The sequence below is a fragment of the Haliotis asinina genome, chromosome 8 (assembly GCF_037392515.1).
Source record: "Haliotis asinina isolate JCU_RB_2024 chromosome 8, JCU_Hal_asi_v2, whole genome shotgun sequence".
Lineage (NCBI taxonomy): Eukaryota > Metazoa > Mollusca > Gastropoda > Lepetellida > Haliotidae > Haliotis > Haliotis asinina.
In genome coordinates, this window is record NC_090287.1 from 43,039,052 (window position 1) to 43,063,164 (window position 24,113).

Below are 24,113 nucleotides of genomic sequence, written 5' to 3' on the forward strand. Positions count from 1 at the left end.
CACTTCACCTGGCACACAATATCCTGTGTGAAGGAACAAGCCTTCATCGTAGATGATGATGAGGTCTTCTTCAGCGATGAAGACGTTTTAGATCGCTTCCTCCGTGATACAAATGATTCCCTCGATGTAGATCTCTTCTTAGTCGATGCAGCGTCCGTCACCAAAACAAAGTCATGCTCCTGAGCCCGACATCTCACTAGAATTACAAATACCAGTTGTAGTAATCAGCATTCAGTTCTTAGCGCAATCCTTTTCTTACCCGACATGACTGATGGATACTGCCTTACCTTGTCCGTCTAAGAGTGACAAACAAATATTTATACCAACCTGTAGAGGTTATGAATTATTTGAAGAATGTCCTCCTTGGGGTACATATAAGGCATTTAAATGTCCATTTTAAAATGACTACGACAGTTGTAACAATACTTCAATAAATATTTTACAAAACAAAAAACTTGTTTTTGTCTTGTGAGACCACCCCTATAGGGCCCCTTCTTGGGCCCACAACAGCCAAGAGCAGGTAACTCTTGCCGTGTACCTCATACCTCCCTTTTCATGCTGAACTAGTCAGACAGAATGTGGGGAGGTGGTTGGCCGCACCATGAATGTAAGTCATACAAATGGCAGAGACAAGCCACCTATTGCGAACAAGCAAACCAGCTCTCCATCCTCCAGAACAGCAGAACAACTGTTTATCCTTCTGGGTATCAGCAGTTCGTTTGATGTAAGCTCTGAGAGTTTTACGGATATCTAAGATGTGAGCACATCGAAGAAAGGTACCGGACCAGGGAGGCTGCATGTAGGTAGGTAGCTCGATCTTAGGACGGTAAGATTCGTCAGTCTAATACTGACCCTGTCTTTGAGAAAGACAGTCAGAGCTGGATCCGCTGACCCGCCTGCCAGCCTTCCATGTTAACAGCTGGAGAGAAAGAGACAACAGCTCGTGAAAAAGAGGACCGGACAGCCAGTGAAGAACGACTGACAAGTCCCACGGGGGACTAATCCGCCGGACAGTCAGACGGATCCCATCCACACCTGCTAGAAAGCGCTGCACAAGAGGATGCTGCCCAAAGAGAGCACCGTCGACAGGAATAAGAAATGCTGAAATAGCCGTGGAATAGCCTCGGGTAGTAGACGCAGCTAAACCGGTCTCTAACCGAGACTAAAAATTCCAATACTTCAACGAAAGTTGAAGAAAAGGGATCAAGAATCCGCCTGTCGACACACCAGCGCGAGTAACAGGCCCATCTATCCTCATACTGAACGTTTGCCAGAATTGTGTTTGCAACTGGTGCAGGAATTCCGCTCGCTTGGAGGCGATTCCTGACAGTGGCCAAGCCAACCACTGAATCCTGGGATTCTGGGATAGTAAGTCCCGTCGAAAGGGTAACAGGACAGGAGGCAGAGCCAGAAACCTGAGAATTACTGGACACCAGCTTTGAGATAATACGCCCAGGAACGCCCACAATACCCTGTCCGTTCAATCGAGTTGTAAAGCGTCCTGGGCGATGGCTCTCAGATTCGGTATCCGAGAGCAAATCACCGAAATCAGGTTCGTTTCCCCTGAGGCAAACAGATCCAGCTGGAAAAACCCGAACAGCCGGGAGATCTCCCGATGCAGCATCCACTCGTGCAAGGCCAGGACATGTCGAGAGAGCGCATCTGCTCTGGTTGTCCATTTCTAGACGCACCACACAGACACACACCATCTCCCGAAAGTGTTGGAACACTAATCGGACTGCTCCCAGTTCTAGCACACTGATGTGCAGGCGCGTTTCGTTCTGTGACCACTGGCCCGAAACTGATTGACCGCCCACACACCTCTCACTTTTGAGAGTAAGTCCAAAACGTTTCCACGGAAACTCAGAAAATTATAAATCACATAAAAAATGTAAATAGCAAAAGGCACCACTTTGGGGTCTGCTACACATATCTACCAAGTTCTGCACAAAAATATTGAATGGTTTTTGAGTTCTGCTCCGGAAACAAAGCCCACCCCACCATTAGACTAACACCAAACTGTTCCATGGAAAAACAAAAAAAATAAAAATGCCAAAACTCTGTAAATAGCAAAATGGCAAAACCATAGGTTCAGATTATTACATCTACCAAGTTTGGTCTAAAAATATTGAACGGTTTCTGAGTTATGCTCCAGAAACAAAATGATGACAGACAGACTGACAGACAGACGAGGCGTCAACTATATACCCCCGCATTACATGCCGGGGGGATAAAAATGACAACAAAGATCACAGCAGACGTTAGAAGCACAGATTGTAGTGCAAGACGGATGTAATTGGAGTAATCAGACACTGAAAAACGGTATCTACAACTCAAACAAATTTCCATCAAAATGTAAACAAGAGTCATCAGAAGATGACATATCCCCCCGGTCCCCACATATTTGAAAGGACAAATCATCCAACAGTTACTTATTGTGTTCTTAGACCAAGTCAGAATTGTTTCCATGGAATTCATGAAAAGTATAAATGCCATATATCTGTAATCAGACAAAGTCACCATTTCAAGATCTGTCTCGTATATCTGCCAAGATCTTTTGAAAGATATGAAATGGTTTTCGAGCTGTGCTCCGGAAACGAAGTCAGCAACCTGTTCATGGAACCGAGAAAATAATACAACAAAAAAAAGGAAATAGCCAACGGCACCACTTTGGGGTCTGCCACATATATCTACCAAGTTTTTGAGTTCTGCTCCGGAAACAAAGCCCATACCTCCATTTTGAGACTAAGTCCAAAATGTTTCCATGGAAACCAAGAAAAGGATAAATCACAAAAACCTGTAAATAGTAAAAGGCACCACTCTGGGGTCTGCCACACATATCTACCAAGTTTTGCTGAAAGATATTTAGAAGTTTTTGAGTTCTGCTCCGGAAACAAAACACACCTCTCACTTTTGATACAAAGTCTGAATCGTTTCCATGGAAACCGAGAAACTAAGAAATGACAAAAAACTGTAACTAGCAAAAGGCACCATTGCAGCTTCTGACTGGTATATCTACCAAGTTTTGCAGAAAAATACTGGACAGTTTTTGAGTTCTGCTCCGGAAACGAAGCACATGACACATGATTACAAGTTGTAACGTATAAAATACGTAAATTATACACAAATCATACAATGAATTATACAGACCGAAAACCACATGCAGCAAAATTTAGATAAAAGTCCAAACTAAACAAGAGAAAAGAGCAGTCACTCACATAACCTTCCTGTTGGCTGAAGGAGAGTGTGACAAATATGGCCAGTCATGTGACTAAAATTGGTACCAAAATATGGAGGAAAGGGAGGGGACTTGTGGGTGAGTATGATTCTATGTCCTCTTTTTAAGAAGTAAACTTCATGGGATTTCAAGAGTTCCACTAAAACTTCAGAGAAAAGAGGAAGACAAGGAAACATGCATGAGTCAGGATAGGGAAAAATAACTCCTCACTAATAGAAATCAGCTTCACTCCCCTATCCCCTCCTGTCCTTCTCATTCAGTGTTCATGAATAGTGATTCAAAATAACTGGACATTGTATGATGTAAGTTCAGATGTCTGTCTGACCCACTGAAAATTCACAGGAACCATAGAATAGAAATTAAACACACACTTCCAATTTAACCTTTCTTATGATGTGCATTGAAATTATCACCTAATGTAAAATTTATAAACAACAACCAAGTGTCACGCGTCATATACTGTCAAAGTCACTGAATGTTAAATATACAGTTAGACAATAGGGCCAGTGGGTTGCAGGCATGAACACTGCTCACTAAACTTCTTAATTTACTCAGGTGCCTCCAATATCCAATTTTCAAAGGCTTTTCTTGTCTCAAGTCACATAAGGTAACTTTTTCTCAGACTCTTAACTCTTTTGCTTCAAAATTACTTCTGTAATATTTACTGAAAATTGACATTATTCATGACTGTTAGCTATATTAAACCACAGCATCATCTGTATTATGTGCATATCATGTGACGCACCTCGCATACCACTGCCATCTTCCAGAAAGCTGTTCCTCACTGGTTGAGGACCTCCATCGTCAGGGTGGGTGTCACTGCCACTGCCGGAGGATGTGATGCTGCTCTGGGGAGACAGTGGAGCATGTTCACAGGTAGAGTTGTTGGAGTTGCCCCGAGACAGGTGGTTGTCATTGGTGCGCAACCAATCAGTAACAGTTTTTTCTGGGTTTGGAACGCCCACAGGTGGAGTAACAGAATATGTCCTGCGCAGTGGCGCATGCAAATTGTTGTGCTGATTGTTGTTACCTGCAAATGGGGTAAAACAGTGACATAGAAACAAGAAACTTTGTTAATGCCTTATTACTATATTTCTTAAACAATCTATATTGACTCATAAAACTGAGTAACTATCTAAAAAAAAAAGAATAAAGCATATGTATCAGAAAAACTTTCAACTGAATACTGTAGTTTCTTTGCAAAAAATATGTTTCGTTGCCCTAATGATAAACAACTCCACAATGAAAGAAAGAACAAATATAATGAATCCAAAAAGAAGTCACCAACTTCATGTATCGTATTAGCTGTCGTAAGTCCTGTGATTGGATTAGAATCACTGACCTTTTTGATCCAAAGTCAGATGCCTGGTACATATAACCGAAGAGCCAAACAGTCAGCAAGCTGTACGTGACTATTTAGATGTGTTTTCAATTTTTTCAAACTTGTCACATTTGCTGTTATGGCCATTCCTAGTGTACCAATGGTATGTAAGTGTGATGGTGTTTACTGTTGTTTGATACATTTAGTATGTGGCCAGTCAAGAATAGCTACCACAATTAGTTTTGAAGTTTCAAATTTTGAGTGAATTATTGTGATGATGTTCTGCTCACCCTGGTTACTAGCTGGTGGTGTGCTGAAGTTAGGCGGTGCAGAGCAAGTGGCATGGAGAGGTGTATGACCATTGTTGGGTGACGACACAACTCCAACATGACTGTTGCTGATTCGTAATGACTGATGGCTGCCGAAACTATTCCCAATAAATCCATTGTTACTAGCATTATCCCCATTATCTGAACCATTCACAATGCTTGTAATATCTTGATTGGTTGAGGTGTTCCATTGACCATTGTTGGGTCCATTGGCCAGTGTAACGGACTGGTCTGTCACAGCCAGGGGTGGGGACTGACTCGGTCCACGTGCAGGACTGATGCTGTATGTAAACCTTTCCTCCAGATATCCCAACCACATCCGGAACTGTAGACGTTCCTCCCCACTGATTGCAGGGTGGATGAGGGAGTAGGACAGGAGTTGTCTACTTTCCTCAATGTTCACTCCATTTTCAATGGCATGAGAGAGCACCTCTGGAATGATCCGTAAGTATTCCTTTTTTGCAGCAGCATTGCCTGACTGCAAAAGAGGTAAATATTTGAGCAAGTGGGCGATAGCTTTCTCCTTGGATTCCGAACACACTTTGCTGATGAAAGCTGCAATGAAAAAACACAATGAAAGCACACTTCATTAGCTGACAAATCATTAACAGGACCAAAAATAAGTAACAAAGTCATCAACATACCCTACAATGGCAAAATACTCTTCATGAATATGATATAGCATGCACATAGCGAAGTCAAAGGAGAGTACTGAAATGTTTTAAAGTTCTACTCCAGAAAGGAGCACTACTACGAATCTCAGTTGAAGCCAGACTTGTTGCCATGGAAACTAAAACAATATTTTATTCAGAAATTCAAAACTACCAAAAGGCATCAGTTCACCACCAGACCGATCTATGTGCCAAGTTTGGTAAAGAAATATTCAATGGTTTAAAAGTTTTGCACCAGAAGAGAGCACTACCACCAATATCAGCTAAAATTCAAACTTGTTGCCATGGAAACACCAAAAATATCCAGTAAAATCACAGAGGGGAACACAAGGACTTACATTTGTAACATTAGGGATTAGAGTTGTGACGATTAATCAATACGCAAGTTATCACGATTCAAGAGCTGCACGATATGATACATCAATACGATTGTCGTGTATCGATTCAACACTATACTTACATACTTAGTAGTCTACGAAAACACTGTCTCCCCTTCTATTTAGATTTTCGTGGAAAATATTGCTCTGGACATGCTCTGACTGAGATAATTTTCACAAATTTATTTTGTTATCTGTGCAAAAAAGCCAGTTGATCCCTGGTGTTCCATTTTTGGGAAACACCACTTTACTGACACATGCTAAACATTTTTAATAAAATGTCTGTCATGGTGACGGGTTTTGTTTTTCTTGGGAGAAGAATACCTTCCCTGAAATGTTAACATATCAGCACATTATTTCCAGTACTTTTATTTTTCTGTATACAAGGACTATGTGATTCCCTGTAAAGGATGTCACTGTGGGCCTGTCATCACTTATATAGACTTAAAATAATAACTGCATGCAGAGGACAAAATGAATAATTAAGAACTTAAAGGATACTTAACATGAGTCATCAGAAGATGACATATCCCCCCGGGAAATCATCTGACAGTTACTTGATGTTTTCTTAGATTAAGTGTGAATCGTTTCCATGGAAGTCATGAAAATTTTAAATGCCATATATTTGTAAACAGCAAAAGGCACCACTTCAAGATCTGTCTCACATATCTGACAAGATCTGTTTAAAGATATGAAATGGTTTTCGAGTTGTGATGTGGAAACGAAGCCCATCCCTCTGACTTAGTCAGAATTGTTTCAATAGAAACCAGGAAAAATACAAATGCCAAGACAGTGTAAATAGCAAAAGGCACCACTTTGTGGTCTGCCTCAAACATCTGCCAAGTTTTGCTGTAAGATATTGAATAGTTTTCGACTATGCTGTGCTGTGGAAATGAAGCCCATACCTCCAGTTTGAGACTAAGTCAGAATTGTTTCCATGGAAACTTGGGAAAATGATAAATCACAAAAATCTGTAAATAGCAAAAGGCACCACTTTAGGCTCTCCCCTACATATCTGCCAAGTTTTGCAGAAAGATATTTAGAAGTTTTTGAGTTGTGCTCCTGAAATGAAGCCCATCCCTCCATTCTGAGATTAAGTCCGAAACGTTTCCATGGAAACCGAGAAAATGATAAATCACAAATAGCTGTAAATAGCAAAAGGCACCGCTGTAGGTTCTGACTGCAATATCTACCAAGTTTCTGCTCCAGAAACAAAGCCCACCCCACCCCACCATTAGACTAACACCAAAATGTTCAATGGAAAAACAAAAATGCCAAAAATCTGTAAATAGCAAAAGGCACAACCATTGGTTCAAATTATTATATCTATCAAGTTTGGTCTAAAAATAGTGAACGGTTTCTGAGTTATGCTTCGGAAACAAAATGATTACAGACGGAGGGACGAAGAGTTGACTATACCGCATTACACGAACGGGGGAAAATAAAGGTATATCCTACACTGTAAAATCGTTGCTTATTTTGAAATCAGTACCATGAGTACCAGTTAACTACCTGGATCATTGGCCTTCTCCTGCAACAGCTTGGCCTCTGTACACTCTGCAAGAGATTGCTGAAGCACCTGCACCAGGAATTTGGCTTGTGACGGTGTCAGCTTCTTCAACAAGGAGTAAAGGGCCACAGTTTGCTCACATTCACTCCAAGTCTTAAACCAACCCGTCACTAAGGTCACCTGCTCACGGAAATTGTTGTTGGATTTCATCTTCTTTCACTTCATTGTACACATGGTTACTTCCACCGATACGAAATAGAGCTTCTCACATATACATCATATATAGACTGCAGTGCTGATTCTGCAACAGAGATTAATGAAACTTTTTATTGTTACAATGTAGAAACATGTCAAAGAGTGAGTTAGTTAAAAGGTCTAATCACATTTGCTGTATTTCACTCATAGAGAGCAAAAAAAGATATACATTCACTGACACTTTGACACACCAAGAACATAAAAACCTGTTGAGGAAATACATTACAAAAGCAACCAGAATATTACATTGCTCTCAGCATTATTCCAGCCATAGAAACGAATATGGCAACAAAAGAAAGTACAAGTCTTCCTTTTTCAAGAACTTCACTCACAGTCATACAGATACCTTGTGAATAACCTGGAAAAGAATAAAGGAACACTTTTACCTTCAAGTGTTACCTAATTTCTTTCAAAGTCTGTGTGTGTATGAGCACGCACGCATATGCGTGCGCGTTTGAGTGTGAGTATCTGTGACAATACAGTATTCGACAGTATCTAAACCTACAGACACTACATACAGGCTAAAAATCAGTGACAAGTGAAATTTAGAAATATTAGCTGTTGGTTACATGAACAGTTTACCAGACAAGATTTTCTTCATCCTGTCCCTACAAATAGAAAATGACTTAGATGTACTACCACTAGAACATAGAAAATTAGGTTGCATGTTTATAAATGAAAATTATGTGAGAATTTGGTAAATGAATTCCATGTCATGTTAAAATCACCCAAAATACGTACTTAAATGCCTACCAAAAAACATAACAATCTGAATACCAGACCAGCCCTGGAAAATTTTTCTGTGGCTGACATATTTTCATTATTAATTAATTTACATTTGCCTGCTGTTTCAACTGCCATCAGTTTCCCCAATAACAACACACTGTTCATCTGTGAATGTTCCAAATGTTCCATTCAAAAACCATGATACTGTGTAGTGGAGCAAGTTTTCCAACTTCTGATATGTGTAGACAGTTTGTGGACAACATCAAACTGAAGTACATTCCAGTCTGCACAAAAATGATACTACAGCGAGTTGTAAGAGAAGATAATGACGACATTGATGGTGTAAATAGTAACAGAAACAGTGAACAGATACGGTACCACGGTACAACACGTTTTGTGGTACAAGGCCTTTGGTTTGGTCTCTTTGTGATGTGGAAGTTCAGTTGGAGAGTGAGTGTGGTTTGACAATACATTTTGGCAACACTCCAGTAATATCACCGCGGGAGACACCAGAAATGTCACACTTAGTACTCATGTGGGAAATCAAACCTGGGTCTTCGGTGTGACGAGCGAAGAGTTTAACCACTAGGCTACCTCACAATCCCTATGATTAAAACCCTGGGAATTTGTGATCTGCAAATCAGGTCTCTGCATGGGTACTGCATTCTGTCCATTAAATAGTCTTCAGAGACTTCAAACTTAACAGACACGAAAATTTTAATGTTCTCCCCCCACCCAACCATGTGTTATAACAGACAAACTGTACAATACTGCCATCTACCAAGTTCCCAAGAACTAATGGTGTACCCAAGTCAACTTCCTGTTAAATGTATGAGATCATCGGTGCACTATCAGGATGACCTCTATGATAAATGGTGTAATAGTTGGTTGACTGAAACGGTTTAGATGACTTTATGCCATTTCCACTATTATCTGAAATGTACCCTTGCCACATTGCTGTTAAGCAAGGATCTTAGCTTAATGTTGACATTTAATCCTTCTGTTTTTATGAGATCATCGTCTCGAAGGCATCTACACCATTCTAATTGTCACTCATAATATCTGTGTTCGACTCACAAGCTGACCTTTCAGTGGCAAATGGGGTTCTGCAAAGACAGATGAATGTATGAAGATTTACAATGCAAACAGCTAAAGCTGAAGCTGTATCCTGAAGCTGTGTGGAGGTATGTAGATCCATGATGATCTACAGGAAAGAGGCGTGCCAGCTTGCATCTACGCAATATGTTTTGATAGGTGTTACGCTAGGTCTGAAGTTATCTGAAGGACAGAGGCTATGTGCTGATTGCTGCACACTGCTGTCTTACGTAACATGTTGTGGTGGTCTTCAAGTCAAGATGGGTTCATGACAGTCCAGACAACTGTCGACAGCTTCATGAAAAGTCACTTCTATTCTTCAACTTCACTCATTGCTTCTACTTGGGAGGATCTCCTACCCCACAGAAACTGTGATAGTTTTCAGGGATATCAGTAAACTGGTGTTAATGTTGACTATTTTCAAAGAAAAAAATGTTCTTCAACCTAGTTCTCATTGTTGCTGGTAGCTTCACACTATTCATGAAAAGCGTCTGACCCTCTGAAAAATCTGGCAGACTCACTGACGGTCCGGTGGAAGTCTATAACCAACTGGCCCCAGCGTCCTACTGTAATTCTTGTATTCTTCATTTTCAATCATTGCATCTTCATGAATATTGTTGTGTCTTTGCCAACGTAGAGAGTAGTAGTCTACTGAGATACCGGTATACAGGTCTCTGTTCATGAACCCAGTGGTCACTGATGTCGAAGAAGCATCCTTTCCTATGAAAGGTGTATTACGGAGAGATTTTTTCACTCTTTTACTTAACTGAGAAACAGTGGTTTCCACTCTACCTTGGGCAGAAAGGAGAGAGAAGCAAATAATGCTAGTCAGGATAAGGAAAAATAATTTGACTTCAATAAATACAAATAATTGAAACACATACTAATCCTATTCAGAACTACAACATTTTATGTTAGTGGCCTATTTTTCTTGTGCTTGCACCTGCAACTGGATAATTCTATACGTAGTCTTAACTACATGCTGGCCATGCACAAACACTTGTAGAACCTGTCTCTAGGTGACTGGCTTCAAGTTAAGAGCTGGGACAAGTAGGAATTCTGGACTGGTACCTGATTCAGATACATTTGGAGTTAATTCCCTTAATGGAGACTGAAACTAATAAAATATGTACCTGACATGGGTCCTTGAGTAAACTGTCTGATTCTGAGTGAAGTTTGAGTGTATCTTCAAGAGGAAAATCAGAAAACACGAGAAAAAATCACATATGACATAAAAAGTTATAACAATATGTAAAGCAAATAATAAAGTGGTTTTATTTGAGTAACATGGTTTTATTCAATAATTGATGCTTCTATATTGTTAACAAGGAACACTGAATATTAATGCTGTTGATTTCCCTTTCAAAGGTTCATGGGGTGCTCACAGTGACAAGCCTCCCCAAGAACAGAGCTGTCAACTAAAATCTGGTCCAGCCATGACTGATCTTGCAACCACGTGGATTACAATGGCAATGCTTCAAACCTGAGTTTCTCTCCGGGAGATATTATCGATTAAGCATTAGTTAAGAATATGAAAAGGACATACTGATTTGAAACAGGAAAGGATTGGGATAAGGACATCTTCAGAGACAACTTCAGTATTGGTGATAATTTTACATGTTTCTGCTAATCACTTTTAGGAAGTCAGACACTATGTTAGGTAACTTCTTTTAGAAGTTGGATTAGTAAGGAAAGATGACAATATATGGATAAGCATCTTCATTAGTGCTATGCAGTGTTTACGAATGGTGTTTCAAAGTAACAGGACATTGGATCCTTTAAGTTTCAGATGTCTGTCTGACCCACTGAAAATTCACAGGACCCACAGAATAAAATTGAACACACATTTCAGATTTAACATTTCTCATAATTGGCATTGAAATTATTAGCATTATATGATGACAAACATTATAAACATAAATTTATAAACAGTGAACAAGTGTCACATGCCACAAATAACAACTTCAGATAAAGTCATTGTAATATATTCAGTCAGACACTGGGGCCAGCAGGTTGGGGACTTCTGTCTGACCATTGGCAAATCTGCCAGATTTGTCAGAGGGTCAGACACTATTCGTGAACGCTGGCTATGAAAGCGACATTTCGGTGTAGGTTCTAACACCGTTATCAAGTAAGTGGTGAAAAGTATGAGAAAGGGGAGCATATAATCATATACAATTTAGAGGATAATTATGTTTGTACAGTTTCACTGGGATAGAAAGCCATACACAATAACAACCCATGAGCTTTGATAGGAGCGCAACAAATAAAACCTGCAAAATACAAAAAGGGGTACTAGTGAAGCCTGTGGTATGCATAAGCAGGGGATTGTCAGTAATGAGGATCTTTAATGAGTTTTGACAGTACGCAGGAGGTATGAAATAACCTTGGTCATGGTTGATTGATGGCAGGAGTCTTTTGATGTGGATGGATGGCCTCTTGGAGTTTCCTAAGCTGAAAGTCTTTCAGGTTGTTTGCCAGGGTTTCGGTTCTGTCCCACAGGACAGCTTTAAAAAGTTTATGCCAAAGCAAATTTATGATAGTATGACATAAACCTGTCACAATGAGGTGACAGTGCTCCTTTACATAGTATGATCAAATAGTGGTGTGCTGAATTTACAAGGGACAGGAGCAGCACAGATGACAAATACATGTGAAGTCGTCATGGTAATGCAACAACCATAGACAAAAATGATGCTGTTCTCAACAATACGAAGCAGAACAGGTGAGTAAATGTCAGACAATTAGTTCCTGCACATGACATTAGCAAAGCATCAGTGGAACGACTAATCCATAAACACTGCACTTGAACAAGTTGTCTGTCCACTGGGTGCTCAGAATGTTATCCGAAAAAACATAACATTGGACAGTAATGGTTTGTCGTCAGCTTCTCCAAGACTATAGGAGAGATCAACATGCTGTGATGGATCATACTGTTGCTCAGGATGAAACCTAGGTTCATCACCCAGAGAAAATAAGTCAAAGTATGCAATGGAAGCATGTGACTTCGCAAACATGCTAACAGTTTAAATGAACATCTTCCAGTGCCAAAGTCATGACCTCCATTTTCTGTGACTCTGAGGTAAACATGATAGACTGTTTAGCCCAGGGTTCCACAATGAATGGTGCATTTACTCTCGTTAAGTGTGTAGGTTGCATGATCAGATCAGATCAGAGAAAAGCGTTGAGGTAACATTCACCAAGGTGTATGGCTCCTCCAGGTCAATGCTTCAGTTCACATGACAAGTTGCAGATAAGTTGCTCAGAAACATGGCTTCAAGATCCTCCTTCACCCAGACTATTCTCCAGATCTTGTCCATTCTGACTTCCTCCTCTTTCCTCAACTCAAATCGATCCTCGGGGATGCAAATTTGAGATGGATGAGGTCATCACTGTTGAGAGTTTTCAGGGTCACATGACAGTGTTTTTCAGATGGGTTATATATGCTTGAGAAACAGTGGAACAAGAGCACTGAAATGAAGGGGGATCATATTGAAAAATAAGTACAACAATATTCATATAGATGGCATATTAGTTAAGGAGGCTGGAAACGTTTGGGACACCCCTTGTATGTTATTGACAAGAATGACAGTGATCAGTAACACTGTTTTGCTAAGACCAGGCAGTCAGAATTGGACAAGCTGTATCAGGAAAGAAATGTCAATGTACCTACTACTGTGGAATCTGTCAAAACCAGCATCAGTTTAATCCGGCAAGTTGTCAATACTGGCATAAAATCTCAGTCCCATCTGTGGCTTGTACATTTATCATTAGCTCTACAATCAGGCACATTGTCTAAACTGAATTATTTCTTTAGTGCCACTGTAACTGGTATTGAACATACTGCCTCTGTCTCCGGGAGATATTATGTCAGATTTTAATCTTAAGAGTGAGGAGATATGTTATTTTGTAAACAGTGAAGTTTTGCCATTAATGCTGATTATGTCAAACATCAGTTAAATAATTCTGACTTTTTTACCAACACTGCTGTTAAGGTTAGAAACTTGATATGGGAGTGAAAGGTTCAAGAGTAATCACAGTCTGCACAAATGCTTCTGGATGTATGTGGTAGTACAGACTTGATTTGTCATGATATGAAAGGCACTGAACCTGATAACTATATCCTCACCATTCAATGAAGCTTGAAGCCTTGAAGGAGGTTCAGTCCATGCTTGACAATGACATTATTGACCCATATCATAGTGACACAAATTAACCTTGGATTTCTGTGTTGAAGATAGGTGATAGTCACCGATGATGTACAGACATGAAAGGTATGAGCACTGTTTCTAAAACTGATTCTTACCCAATAGCAAGATCGCTGACTGCATCTACAGGATAGGTCAAGCCAAGTATATCAGCAAGTTTTACCTAAATAAGTGCTGTTGGCTGATTTTGCTGAGTGTGCCAAGCAGGTCTCATTGTTTGTTATAGTTAACTCTGACAGATGTTTTGAACAAAAACTAAAGTAAATAGTAAATTCTGAAATGAGACAAGATTGAATAGCACAAGCAGAACTTCCCAAGGACTGTGGAAAGTATGTATATGTTTTACCAACTGAAACGAGATAGACAATGATTTAGAACAATGGCAATGAGTGAGTTAGTTTAGTTTTATGGCCACACTCAGCAATATTCCTGCTATATGGTGGCGGTCTGTAAAGAATTGAGTCTGGATCAGACAATCCAATAATTAACAATAACAACTTGAGCATCACTCTGCACAATTGGGAATCAATGACATGTCAACCAATCCAATCTCATTAGTCACCTCCTACAAGAAGCATAGTCACCTTTTGTGTCCTGTTCTACCCTAGATCTTCATGGGTCAATGACAAGGACCAGTCACACAGACTGTAACTGTCTTCTCAGTCTAAGTAAACTTATCTCAGTGTATTTCATTACACTCCACCACTGAGTCTAACAAAACCTAGTAGAAGGTCACGTCAGGTAACCTTTGAGCGACCAATGACCATCATATCAAACGCCAGACGGTTAAATAAAATTCACCAATCAGACAGCGGCTACTATTTAGGGATCGGAGGGACTTTCAAAATATTCAGGTCACTGACACCGATCTCTCGACAAACAAAAATCTGCATATAACACAGTTATTTGACCTGCAGTATATACGCTTTGGGGTTTCTGTTGACATGGTTACCATTAGCTAATATTTCCGCAAGATGACATCCTTGAATATTGCCCAAAACACAATTTTCAGCGACTGTTTACTCACCGTTATCATGGTTCTATGTAAGCCATGTGCATCACACCGGAAGCGAGCATAAGCTAAATAGCATTCAGAATCATTCAGGTACAAACTTTTTCAAGATAAAAAGTTCAAAGGGTATGTGCGAATGTCCACTTTTGCCATTTGGTAAGCTGTGTTCTGACTGGTCAATCACAAAAGTTACCTGACGCGACATCCTATAAGGTTTTGTTAGACTCAATAGTGGAGTGTAACGAAAAGTACTGAGACTAAGTTTACTCAGACTGTCTGTCTTCTAGAATACTAGGTATTAACATTTTTCATGTTTAATGATCAGAAAATATTCTGTCACTTCCTTATCTGGAAAATGCTGCTGCAAACAGCTTTGATTATTATATTCCCTGTAATACCTTTACTGTGTCACCCTTACCGTGTCACCTTTACCGTGTCACCTTCACCACGTCACCTTTACCGTGTCACCCTTACTGTGTCACTTTTACCGTGTCTCCCTTACAGTGTCCCCTTACAGTGTTACCTTTACCATGTCACCTTTACCGTGTCACCCTTACTGGTACCACATGAAATGTTAGGACTAAACCTCACTTGATACTGATAGGCATCCATGGTGAGGAAAAGGACTGACAACAGCAGATGGTTAATAGTATACAAACAGGATGATTGGCATAAAAAGCTTGTTACATATTTTACATTGTTAAAGGTCATATGCAACCAAAAAGTCAAACATAATTAGAACACAGTTATCACTTGTTCATGATATACAAAATGTATTAGTGATTGTGAAAAAACAAATAAACAAAATTATATTTTGTACTTAGGTCTACCTCACTTGAAACGAAACAGTCTCTATACCGAACCCAGTCAGGGCAGGTGGATGTGCACTCATTTTCTTAGCTGGTTCTTTGTTTACGGCTTGTAAACCCGATAGGTGTTAACTTCAAATTGCAAATGGTCAGTAATGGAAGTTGTGCATTGTGTATTGTCATCAGCAGACAAGCTGGCAGGCATATAAGTGTCAATAAACCAGACATTCAGTTTTCTCTGAGACAAAGTCTGCTTATCACAATCAACATGGGTTTTTATATGTAACAAGTAGATTATTTACTTGTTTATGTACACAACCCAGTTTAGACCACTGCTCACAACCCCAAACTCTGGGCAGGCATTCTGTTTCAAGCTCCGCGAACCTACCGCCTGCACTGAGGGAAAATTAGTGAAACCTTTGAACTCCGATTTCGCAGGCTTTTTTATCACAGTTTTTTTCAGCTTTATAGGTTGAATTGATATTTTTGATGATTTGCTTCGCAAAGTGCATACCGAAAGGTATCTAAATCTGCAAAGTTGTGTTTTATGTTGCATGTGACCTTGAACTTAAGCAAGATCAAACATTTTGGTCTTACAACAATGAATACAGATAAAACAAAACCATGTACACACTAAGCGTACAGAGGTTACACTGCAATCATAGAATACATTCTTCATGCAATAAACAATACTATAAGAAATAATCAAATCTCGAGGATTCTTCACTACTGCTTCACTAATCTCTCATGAATGGAAATGTTGACAAATATATGCCATGGATCTTCTGATTGAAATGTGGACAAGCATGTTCTATTAGTTCTATGGTTAAATGACTGAGTTCACTTTTACACTCCTTTCAGCAATATTCCTACAATATCACGGCAGTGGACACCAGAAATGAGCTTCATACATTCTACCCATCAGGGGAATTGACCCCCAGTCTTCGGTGTGTGACAAGTTAATGCCTAGGAATCACAAGACTAATAAATACAACAAACAGGTCAACTTACCAGCCAGTGAAAATATTTGCCAAGAACAGCATTGCCAGTAGCTTTTAGGCCATGCACCCAAATTTTGTTCTGCTTTGGAAATCTGATCACAAAGATGTTATTTTAGTATTTTTTTGCAGACACTGTCTATGAATAAAGAATTCTTGCCTCTTTGATGTTGACTAAACATTTCATTGGCAGCCGATATTTGCAACTAATTTGCAGTCATGTTTTTCAAGCAAAACTAATTGAAAAAAAACTTATGAAACTAAAAAAAATGTTTACAAGTGTCAGAAATTGTGGCAACTCCCAAGCACATGACAATAATAAAGCTAAATAAGGATGTCTTCCTGGATGGCAACTGTGAACACAAACTGTGTACATAGAAACATTCCAGGTCATATAAGAATTTCCCATCATGAATAAACCTCTTCTAACTTAAGGAAGATACACGCATCACAATGTTGGGTTATATATCATACTAATTATGTCAGATGGCCAACCATAACTCATAACACACATACCATCATAACCATGTCCTGCCGACATTTCACTTAGATTCGTATCTGACAACTGGATTTGTCCATCAGACTCAATACCAATAACCACTAACAATGACAAATACTATAATATCAATGTATCTTCATCCAGAATGAAACCATTTCCATGGACGGACAAGGGTTCACAGGAAGGCTATACGAAACGAAGTCCAATATTTACTCGTTCTATTTTTAGCACAAGCTGTCTTGCGAACTCACGATAAACATCCCGTGTTGTGGGCATAGCTGAATGTCATATCCCATCAATACTGCTGATTATCATTCTGGCACATTGTGGCTTAGCAGAGTATGTAAAATTAAGCAATATTCCAGCGTTAGGAATCAGCCATAAAAGTCATAAGGGTTCCTGAGTTAGGATTGTAGCCTAACCCTATGCACATAAAAATAAAACCGTCACCGACGGCCTGCTGCTCAAGTTCCTTACACCGCACTCTATACGGACCAAACAAAATAATATTTCATAGTCTCTAAAAGTATTCACATCCGTGAAACAATCGTAACATGAAAATGTCAAACATGTACAAACTAAGTAAACAGCCAAGTAACAGACTTACTTGTCACTCATAGTTATTACCCTTTAGCCATTTGTCGTGAAGGAGAGTGTCCCAGTTTTAGATCTCCGCCTAGCCCCACATGTTGAACAAAATGATAATGAATGACGTCACATGTGAATGGCGGGCAGTGACGAAACGGTGAACTCTACATTTGTTTCCTATATTATTTATTCTAGACATTGGTGCATGTTAGGCATTCGCACGTGATTGTTCTGAAGCTGGTGAAAATAAATACGTTGTTATCAATGTTATGAAAATGAAATGATGGGTAGATGAACTGAGCAACTGTGAAAAATGTTCACACATATCGACAAATTTTGTCCCTACCGCCCTGAATAGTACAAGTGTTACCTCAGCTAATAGGAACCGTGTTTGCTCGTGGGACGTGTTAAACGTGTTGGAGCGGCATGTGAATAATAAAGGTGTTTTGAACTAAATAATGTGTATCACCGTCATTTTAACAAACCCTTCAAAATCTGTACGAGAGCGAAAATTAGTGATAGATATACGTAAAATCAAAACGAATTAATGTCGTAACTCTTTCGGATCTTGCAGATCAGTGGGTGCACCAAAGTTACTCTATCACGTGAGATTGTGTCGTGTCTAATTATTCGTGCTCCAAATATATCGTCTTTCGCATTCAGAAATCCCCCCATCCCCAACTGCTTACCCTTTTTAATTCAATTACATTCTGGGCATTTTATTGTTAATCAGAAAAAGAATAATGATGGTGATTTTTGTTTTGTTTTACGTTTGGCAGCGTAAGACAGGTCGGAAAACTTGCAGGTGGGGACTTGGGGTACCACGAAGGATTTGACGCCATAAGGAAACTATCAAAATCAAATTCTAGGCGAACTATAGGGTAAAGTATAGACTGATTGATTTCGATGTCCCCAGTTAGTCATTTCAAAGGTTGTGTACTACGCTGGCACTGTACCGAATATCGCCCCACTATGAATGAGAGTATGTTCCCCCGCCTAGAGCTTTAAACACATCTGCTCGCTGTAAACTTGAATTAATGTAAATGAATACAAGTTTCTCAAAGCCAGAACAAAGAACCAGTATTCACGAAACTCGTGAACTGGGCTGCCTGGTTTCTCAATAAGAAACTACTCTATTTTAGAAATAATGGTACGAAAATGGAGATTACTGTATATGGTCCCTCTCCCGTTAATGGTTCTGAAAACTTCTATGTTTGAAATGTTTGAATGATGTTGTGATGTATATATCTACGTTTCCCAACAAACAATGTAACTGTTATTTTTTTAGAAAGCTATGTGGAAACTACACACAATTTATTTAACATATGGCAACACCTAACCACAAGGTGATACTTTCTATATTGTCACAATGTTTGTGCTTTAGCTCATACTTCGCAATACTTCAGTATGACGTCACGTTGTTAAGCACGCCTGTGCTCGCGTATTTCGAGGGAACAGAAAACACAAGTTCTGATAATATTATGATCTTAAGTTATTGTTACAATAATTCGAGTCATGAAACATAGACTGTTAACGTGTATCGATACTATATCTGTCGCTGTTGTCCATGGAATATGTGATGAAGGGAGCTATATTTCCTCTGCACCTATTCATGAAAGTACTCCCTGTATCATCTACACCTAGCATACATAGTTAGGTTGACCCAGAAATTCGATGAAGCGAATATAGGATATGAATCACTCGAAGTGCATTCTCCTAAGACGTATGTTTTATAGTGTGTGTTAGTAACACCCTGTCATCAAACAACGCGTCTAGTGTACAGCCGTAGGATACGCCCATTTCAAATAATAAAATGTGTATTTTTCAAATTATAGTCGGCTTTTAGAGATACGCATGTAAGGGGGCGAATTGGGTTGTATATTGAGCCACACTGTGCATTGTATATTACTCTAGCCGATCCTTGTATTCACAGTAATGTGCTCATGAGAGAGAGAGAGAGAGAGAGAGAGAGAGAGAGAGAGAGAGAGGGAGATAGAGATGAAATGAGATGAAAGCTAGCTGTAGCCATAACATCAGGTGAAGGCTGTAGCCATAACTTCAGATGAAAGCTGTAGCAATAATAGCGATCAGGTGAACGCGTCTAGTACACATCCGTAGGATACGCCCATTTCAAACAATAAAATGTGTATTTTTAAAATTATAGTCGGCTTTTAGAGATACGCATGTAGGGGGACGAATTAGGTTGTATATTGAGCCACAATGTGAATTGAGTATTACTCTTGCCGATTCTTGCATTCACAGTAATGTGCTCATGAGAGAGAGAGAGAAAGAGAGAGAGAGAGAGAGAGAGAGAGAGAGAAATGAAATGAGATGAAAGCTAGCTGTAGCCAAAACATCAGATGAAAACTGAAGCCAAAACATCAGATGAAAGCTGTAGCAATAACACCAGGTGAAACCTGTAGCCATAACAGAAGATGAAAGCTGTAGCAATAACATCAGGTGAAACCTGTAACCATAACATAAGATGAAAGCTGTAACAATAACATCAGGTGAAACCAGTAGCCATAAAATAAGATGAAAGCTGTAACAATAACATCAGGTGAAACCTGTAGCCATAACATAAGATGAAAGCTGTAACCATAACATGATCCATTTTCAGTTTTGGGTTGGGAAATATGGACTCCTTTAGCTGTTGTTTAGGGTACTGGGTGCGTTTATGTGTTTACACTTTCTTTTGGGTACATTTCTGTATACAGAAACTAACCTTGGGTACATATACGGATTCACGTTAACAGACAGTTTGCTTACAATTACGGTCTTAGAGATCACGGTTGGCGGATATGTACATGACGTGCCTTTAAGTACGTTACCAATTAACGTACCAAGTCATCGGCTAGTTTAAAGTTATATCAGTAAGTTAGTTGACGTCACTGAACTGATCATGCTTACAGTCAGTATTGGTCCCCGAGCAGCTCATTTGTCCGGCGTATTCCTAACTCCCGGCTAAATCATGTGTACAATCAATACTGGTCCCCAAACAGCTCATTTATCAGGAGTATCCCCAATCCCCGAGCAGATCATGTTCACAGTCAGTATTCAAGTGTCCATTGGTAGCACTGGGATATGCAAGTGTCCTTTTGCGTAGTACAGGGATACTCAGGTGTCCCTGCATGGGTAGAACCGGCATATTCATGAGTTCATGGGTACTACTGGGATATGCAGGTGTCCATGGGTAGTACTGAAATACTCAGATGTCAGTGGGTAGTAGTGGGATATACATGTCTTGCTTGGTAGTTGTGGGAAACCCTTGTGTTCCAAGTTAGTACTGGGATACTCATGTGTCCCTGGGTAGTAACGGGACACCCGTGGGTCACTGGGTAGCACTAAACCCGGATAGTTCTGGCATACTTAGGTGTCCCTAGGTAGTACAGGAATACTCAGGTGTCCCTGGGTAGTCCTGGGATACTCAGGAGTCCCTAAGTAGTACTGGGATACTGATTCGTCCTTGGGTAGTACTGCAATCCACCCGCCCTTTTGTTGGTCTGTTCTGAGGCTACGCCCTACCCCTCACATTGCCGAATCACGACAGAGCTGTGTACCATCAAAGGGCGTCGCCCGCCTTCACTCGCTCTTATAGAAATTCAGTGGTCTCTGACGGACGGTTGTCGATATGTGACAGTATATGATGTATGACACACATATGTGCTTTGAGTTTGAACCCGACATACTGAAAAAGTGTCAGCTATCTGCTAAAATTACAGCTTTAACTGCACAGTGGTCCAGTAGACAGTTTATCCCTGGTCCGTTCTACTTACATTAATTAACGTGTTGACGTTTCACGATCACTACTAATTTCATTAGAAAGTAGATGGTCATAAACACATGACTGTTACAACTTCTACATGCGTTTCAGTGTAGAGACATGTGCGAACAGTTAATCCTACCGTTGTGTCACAACGCACATTACACCACATCACATCAGAATGTGATACTGAATAAATGAAGACAGAATGTACAGCAACAAGGTATTCCGAGAGACCGGGACACCAGGTTGTCTGTAGGCGGTAGTGACGTACAAGTATTACGAGAGACTGGGAGACCTGGGTATCTGTAGGTTTCAATTGCATACAGGTATTCATAGTGACTGGGACATAATATATTCATAGAAGACTGGGATATCTGTAGGTATCAATGGCATTCAGTCGTGTTGGCATTCAGTCGTGGACACTGTGACACAGATACTTGATCGTAGACATGTCAAATTAAATTGACACAATTGTGAATGAAGTCGCTAAATATGATTCCAGTTCACAACGACGATGGCGTATAAACACATATGTGCGCGAGTGCTTCTACTGGTTGTATGTCTGTTCACACGTTGATCGCACACTACATTATACTTACAATTGGTCAGCCTTTCTGTTGGCGTTCCGTGTAATCCAGCTAGGTCTGTCCAAGACACCAGCAGATCTTTTATCTGCATGTCATATCCGAATGTGTAGGTGGTGTCCATCTGCCATGTCATGGTGCCCGCTGCGACTACTCTCCCTGAATCAAGGGGCTTAAGTTTGCGTGTGTGTGACATCCTCCCGCAGGTTTACCTCAGTCCTGCTGGTGGCCTACCCGCTGTGATGTAACCTAGTCATAATGACTGTCGCCATTCATGAAGAATGTCGCACGTCATGTGGTCAAACTCACGATTACATTAAAACAAGAAAACATAAAGCTTAACTGCAGTCATTGAAAACTACACTATATGCAATATGTGTTGGATGTATTCCTGTATACTCCCCAACATCCAGATTGCCATTTCAACAGTAAAATGATAAAACGTTATGGATATGTATAGGCATAAGAATACACGTTCATACCCTGAAGACCAGCCGGGCACCAACCAGGGTCGGATTATTGTCTTCTCAGCTGTGGGCATCCCCATACATGACCTCACGGCATGCCTTCTGACATAATAACAGTAGATAAACGCTTAATGACAAGGCTTACTATAGACGAGTTTCAGGATAAGGGATTTTTAACCAATAATGACACCGGCCAACTTACAGTGTACTAATATAGAAGTTTCAGAAGACAAGAAAGACCAAACAAACAAACCAAAAAACAACAACACCCCCCTCTTCCCCCACCAAAAAAACAAAATAAAATAAAATAAAATAAAATCTGATGATTACGGACAGAAAATAAGCACTAAGCACTATGCCATCTAATCAGATCAACTACATTTGTCTCGGTAGCGTTTGCAGCTGAAAAAATGCAACGGTATAACGGTATGCGGTACTGTCAAGGTACTCGGAATGCCCAACGCATTGTGTTCCCATGGTAAAATAGTTCCTGTAAGAAAGGGATATGACGGTATATGCGATAATATGTCTAAAATACAAGCGTTTAGAAGATACATAGGGACGCGAGCATATTGTTTTCGACATAATCAAGTTTCAGACTTTAAATATAGTGTGTGAAGTTTTTCTAAATCACGCTTGCAGGTTAACGATGTTCTGAAAGCCGAGCAGAACGGGCGCGTCTCCATGAACACAAGCACTAATCTTAAGAACTCTTATTGCAAGCTTTAAATGTCGCGGTTTCAGACATGTAACAAGTACAAAATATACAATGCTCTAAAGTGTTATAGAAAAATAAACTATTTTAATTCAGGTTAGTTATAACTGATTTCATATAAAAGGAGTAAACTACATAAATGAGTTTAATTGTTGAAAGGTACATTCAGTATTTATTGTAGCTGAATTTATGCATTTGGCCCCGGCATATTTTGACATTGTTGGTGTTAATAATTTCACTTACAATTGATTCAAATTAATGAGTGAGTCCAAACAGATTGTACGTTTACTTTACTGGTGAGAATTAGCATTTCCATGCTAATTAAGGCATACATGCTTTAGGTCCTTAGGGTGGTGTATATTGCTGGTGCCTCACAACATGTGGTCAGTTTGATGCCAGTTGTCTCTTAGATGGTAAGACAAGCTGATATTTCATAATGTGTTTGGAAGATGCCAACTGCACTTCTACGCATCTGATTATGTAACTGAACCATTAGTTTTTGTATGTCCATTCATTTTGAGTTCTTTTTATATGTTCAGTAGTAGTACAGCAATTGTTATCTGAACAATGTACAATACATTGAATGTGACAAAATAGGTAATTTTGATGGACCATTATATATTCATATACATTGTTTCAGATTTGTATTTAACAGTCAAAATTACAGTAAATAAACGAGAACTACAGCCTCAACGGACCTTGGTCTTGCGTTGTTGAGCCATCCCCGTTACAGACAAACCTGAATAATTGGTTTAAACTTAAGTCAATTCTTTATGTGGATTCCTGTTGTGTATTTGATGTTGTCCTCTTGCTTTTTCATCACTGGTCAAGGAACCTGGGCAGTACTTTTGTCCTTTTTGAGAAAGTGTGTATGTTGGGACAAGATTATGTTGTTTAAGTGTTTAATGGTGTTATTATGCCCTTTCATGTTAGTGGAAGTACCCG

The 24,113-nt window shown here is 39.7% G+C and overlaps 1 protein-coding gene across 2 annotated transcripts in view; it reads right to left on the bottom strand.

The window, feature by feature from the left end:
• Window positions 1–17,770, bottom strand: part of LOC137293535 (protein Smaug homolog 1-like) — a 42,929-nt gene extending 25,159 nt beyond the window's left edge. Inside the window, exons 1-4 of one of the 2 annotated variants that reach the window (XM_067824149.1) lie at window positions 17,656–17,770; window positions 7,449–7,747; window positions 4,850–5,443; window positions 3,984–4,268 (exon numbers count right to left, since the gene is read on the bottom strand). In XM_067824149.1, the coding sequence (XP_067680250.1) occupies window positions 3,984–4,268; window positions 4,850–5,443; window positions 7,449–7,656 (1,087 nt within the window). In that variant the 5' untranslated portion in view covers window positions 7,657–7,747; window positions 17,656–17,770. The remainder of the gene's footprint in view (window positions 1–3,983; window positions 4,269–4,849; window positions 5,444–7,448; window positions 7,748–17,655) is intronic. The other variant, XM_067824148.1, reaches the window with a different exon arrangement.
• Window positions 17,771–24,113: the final 6,343 nt, after the last annotated feature.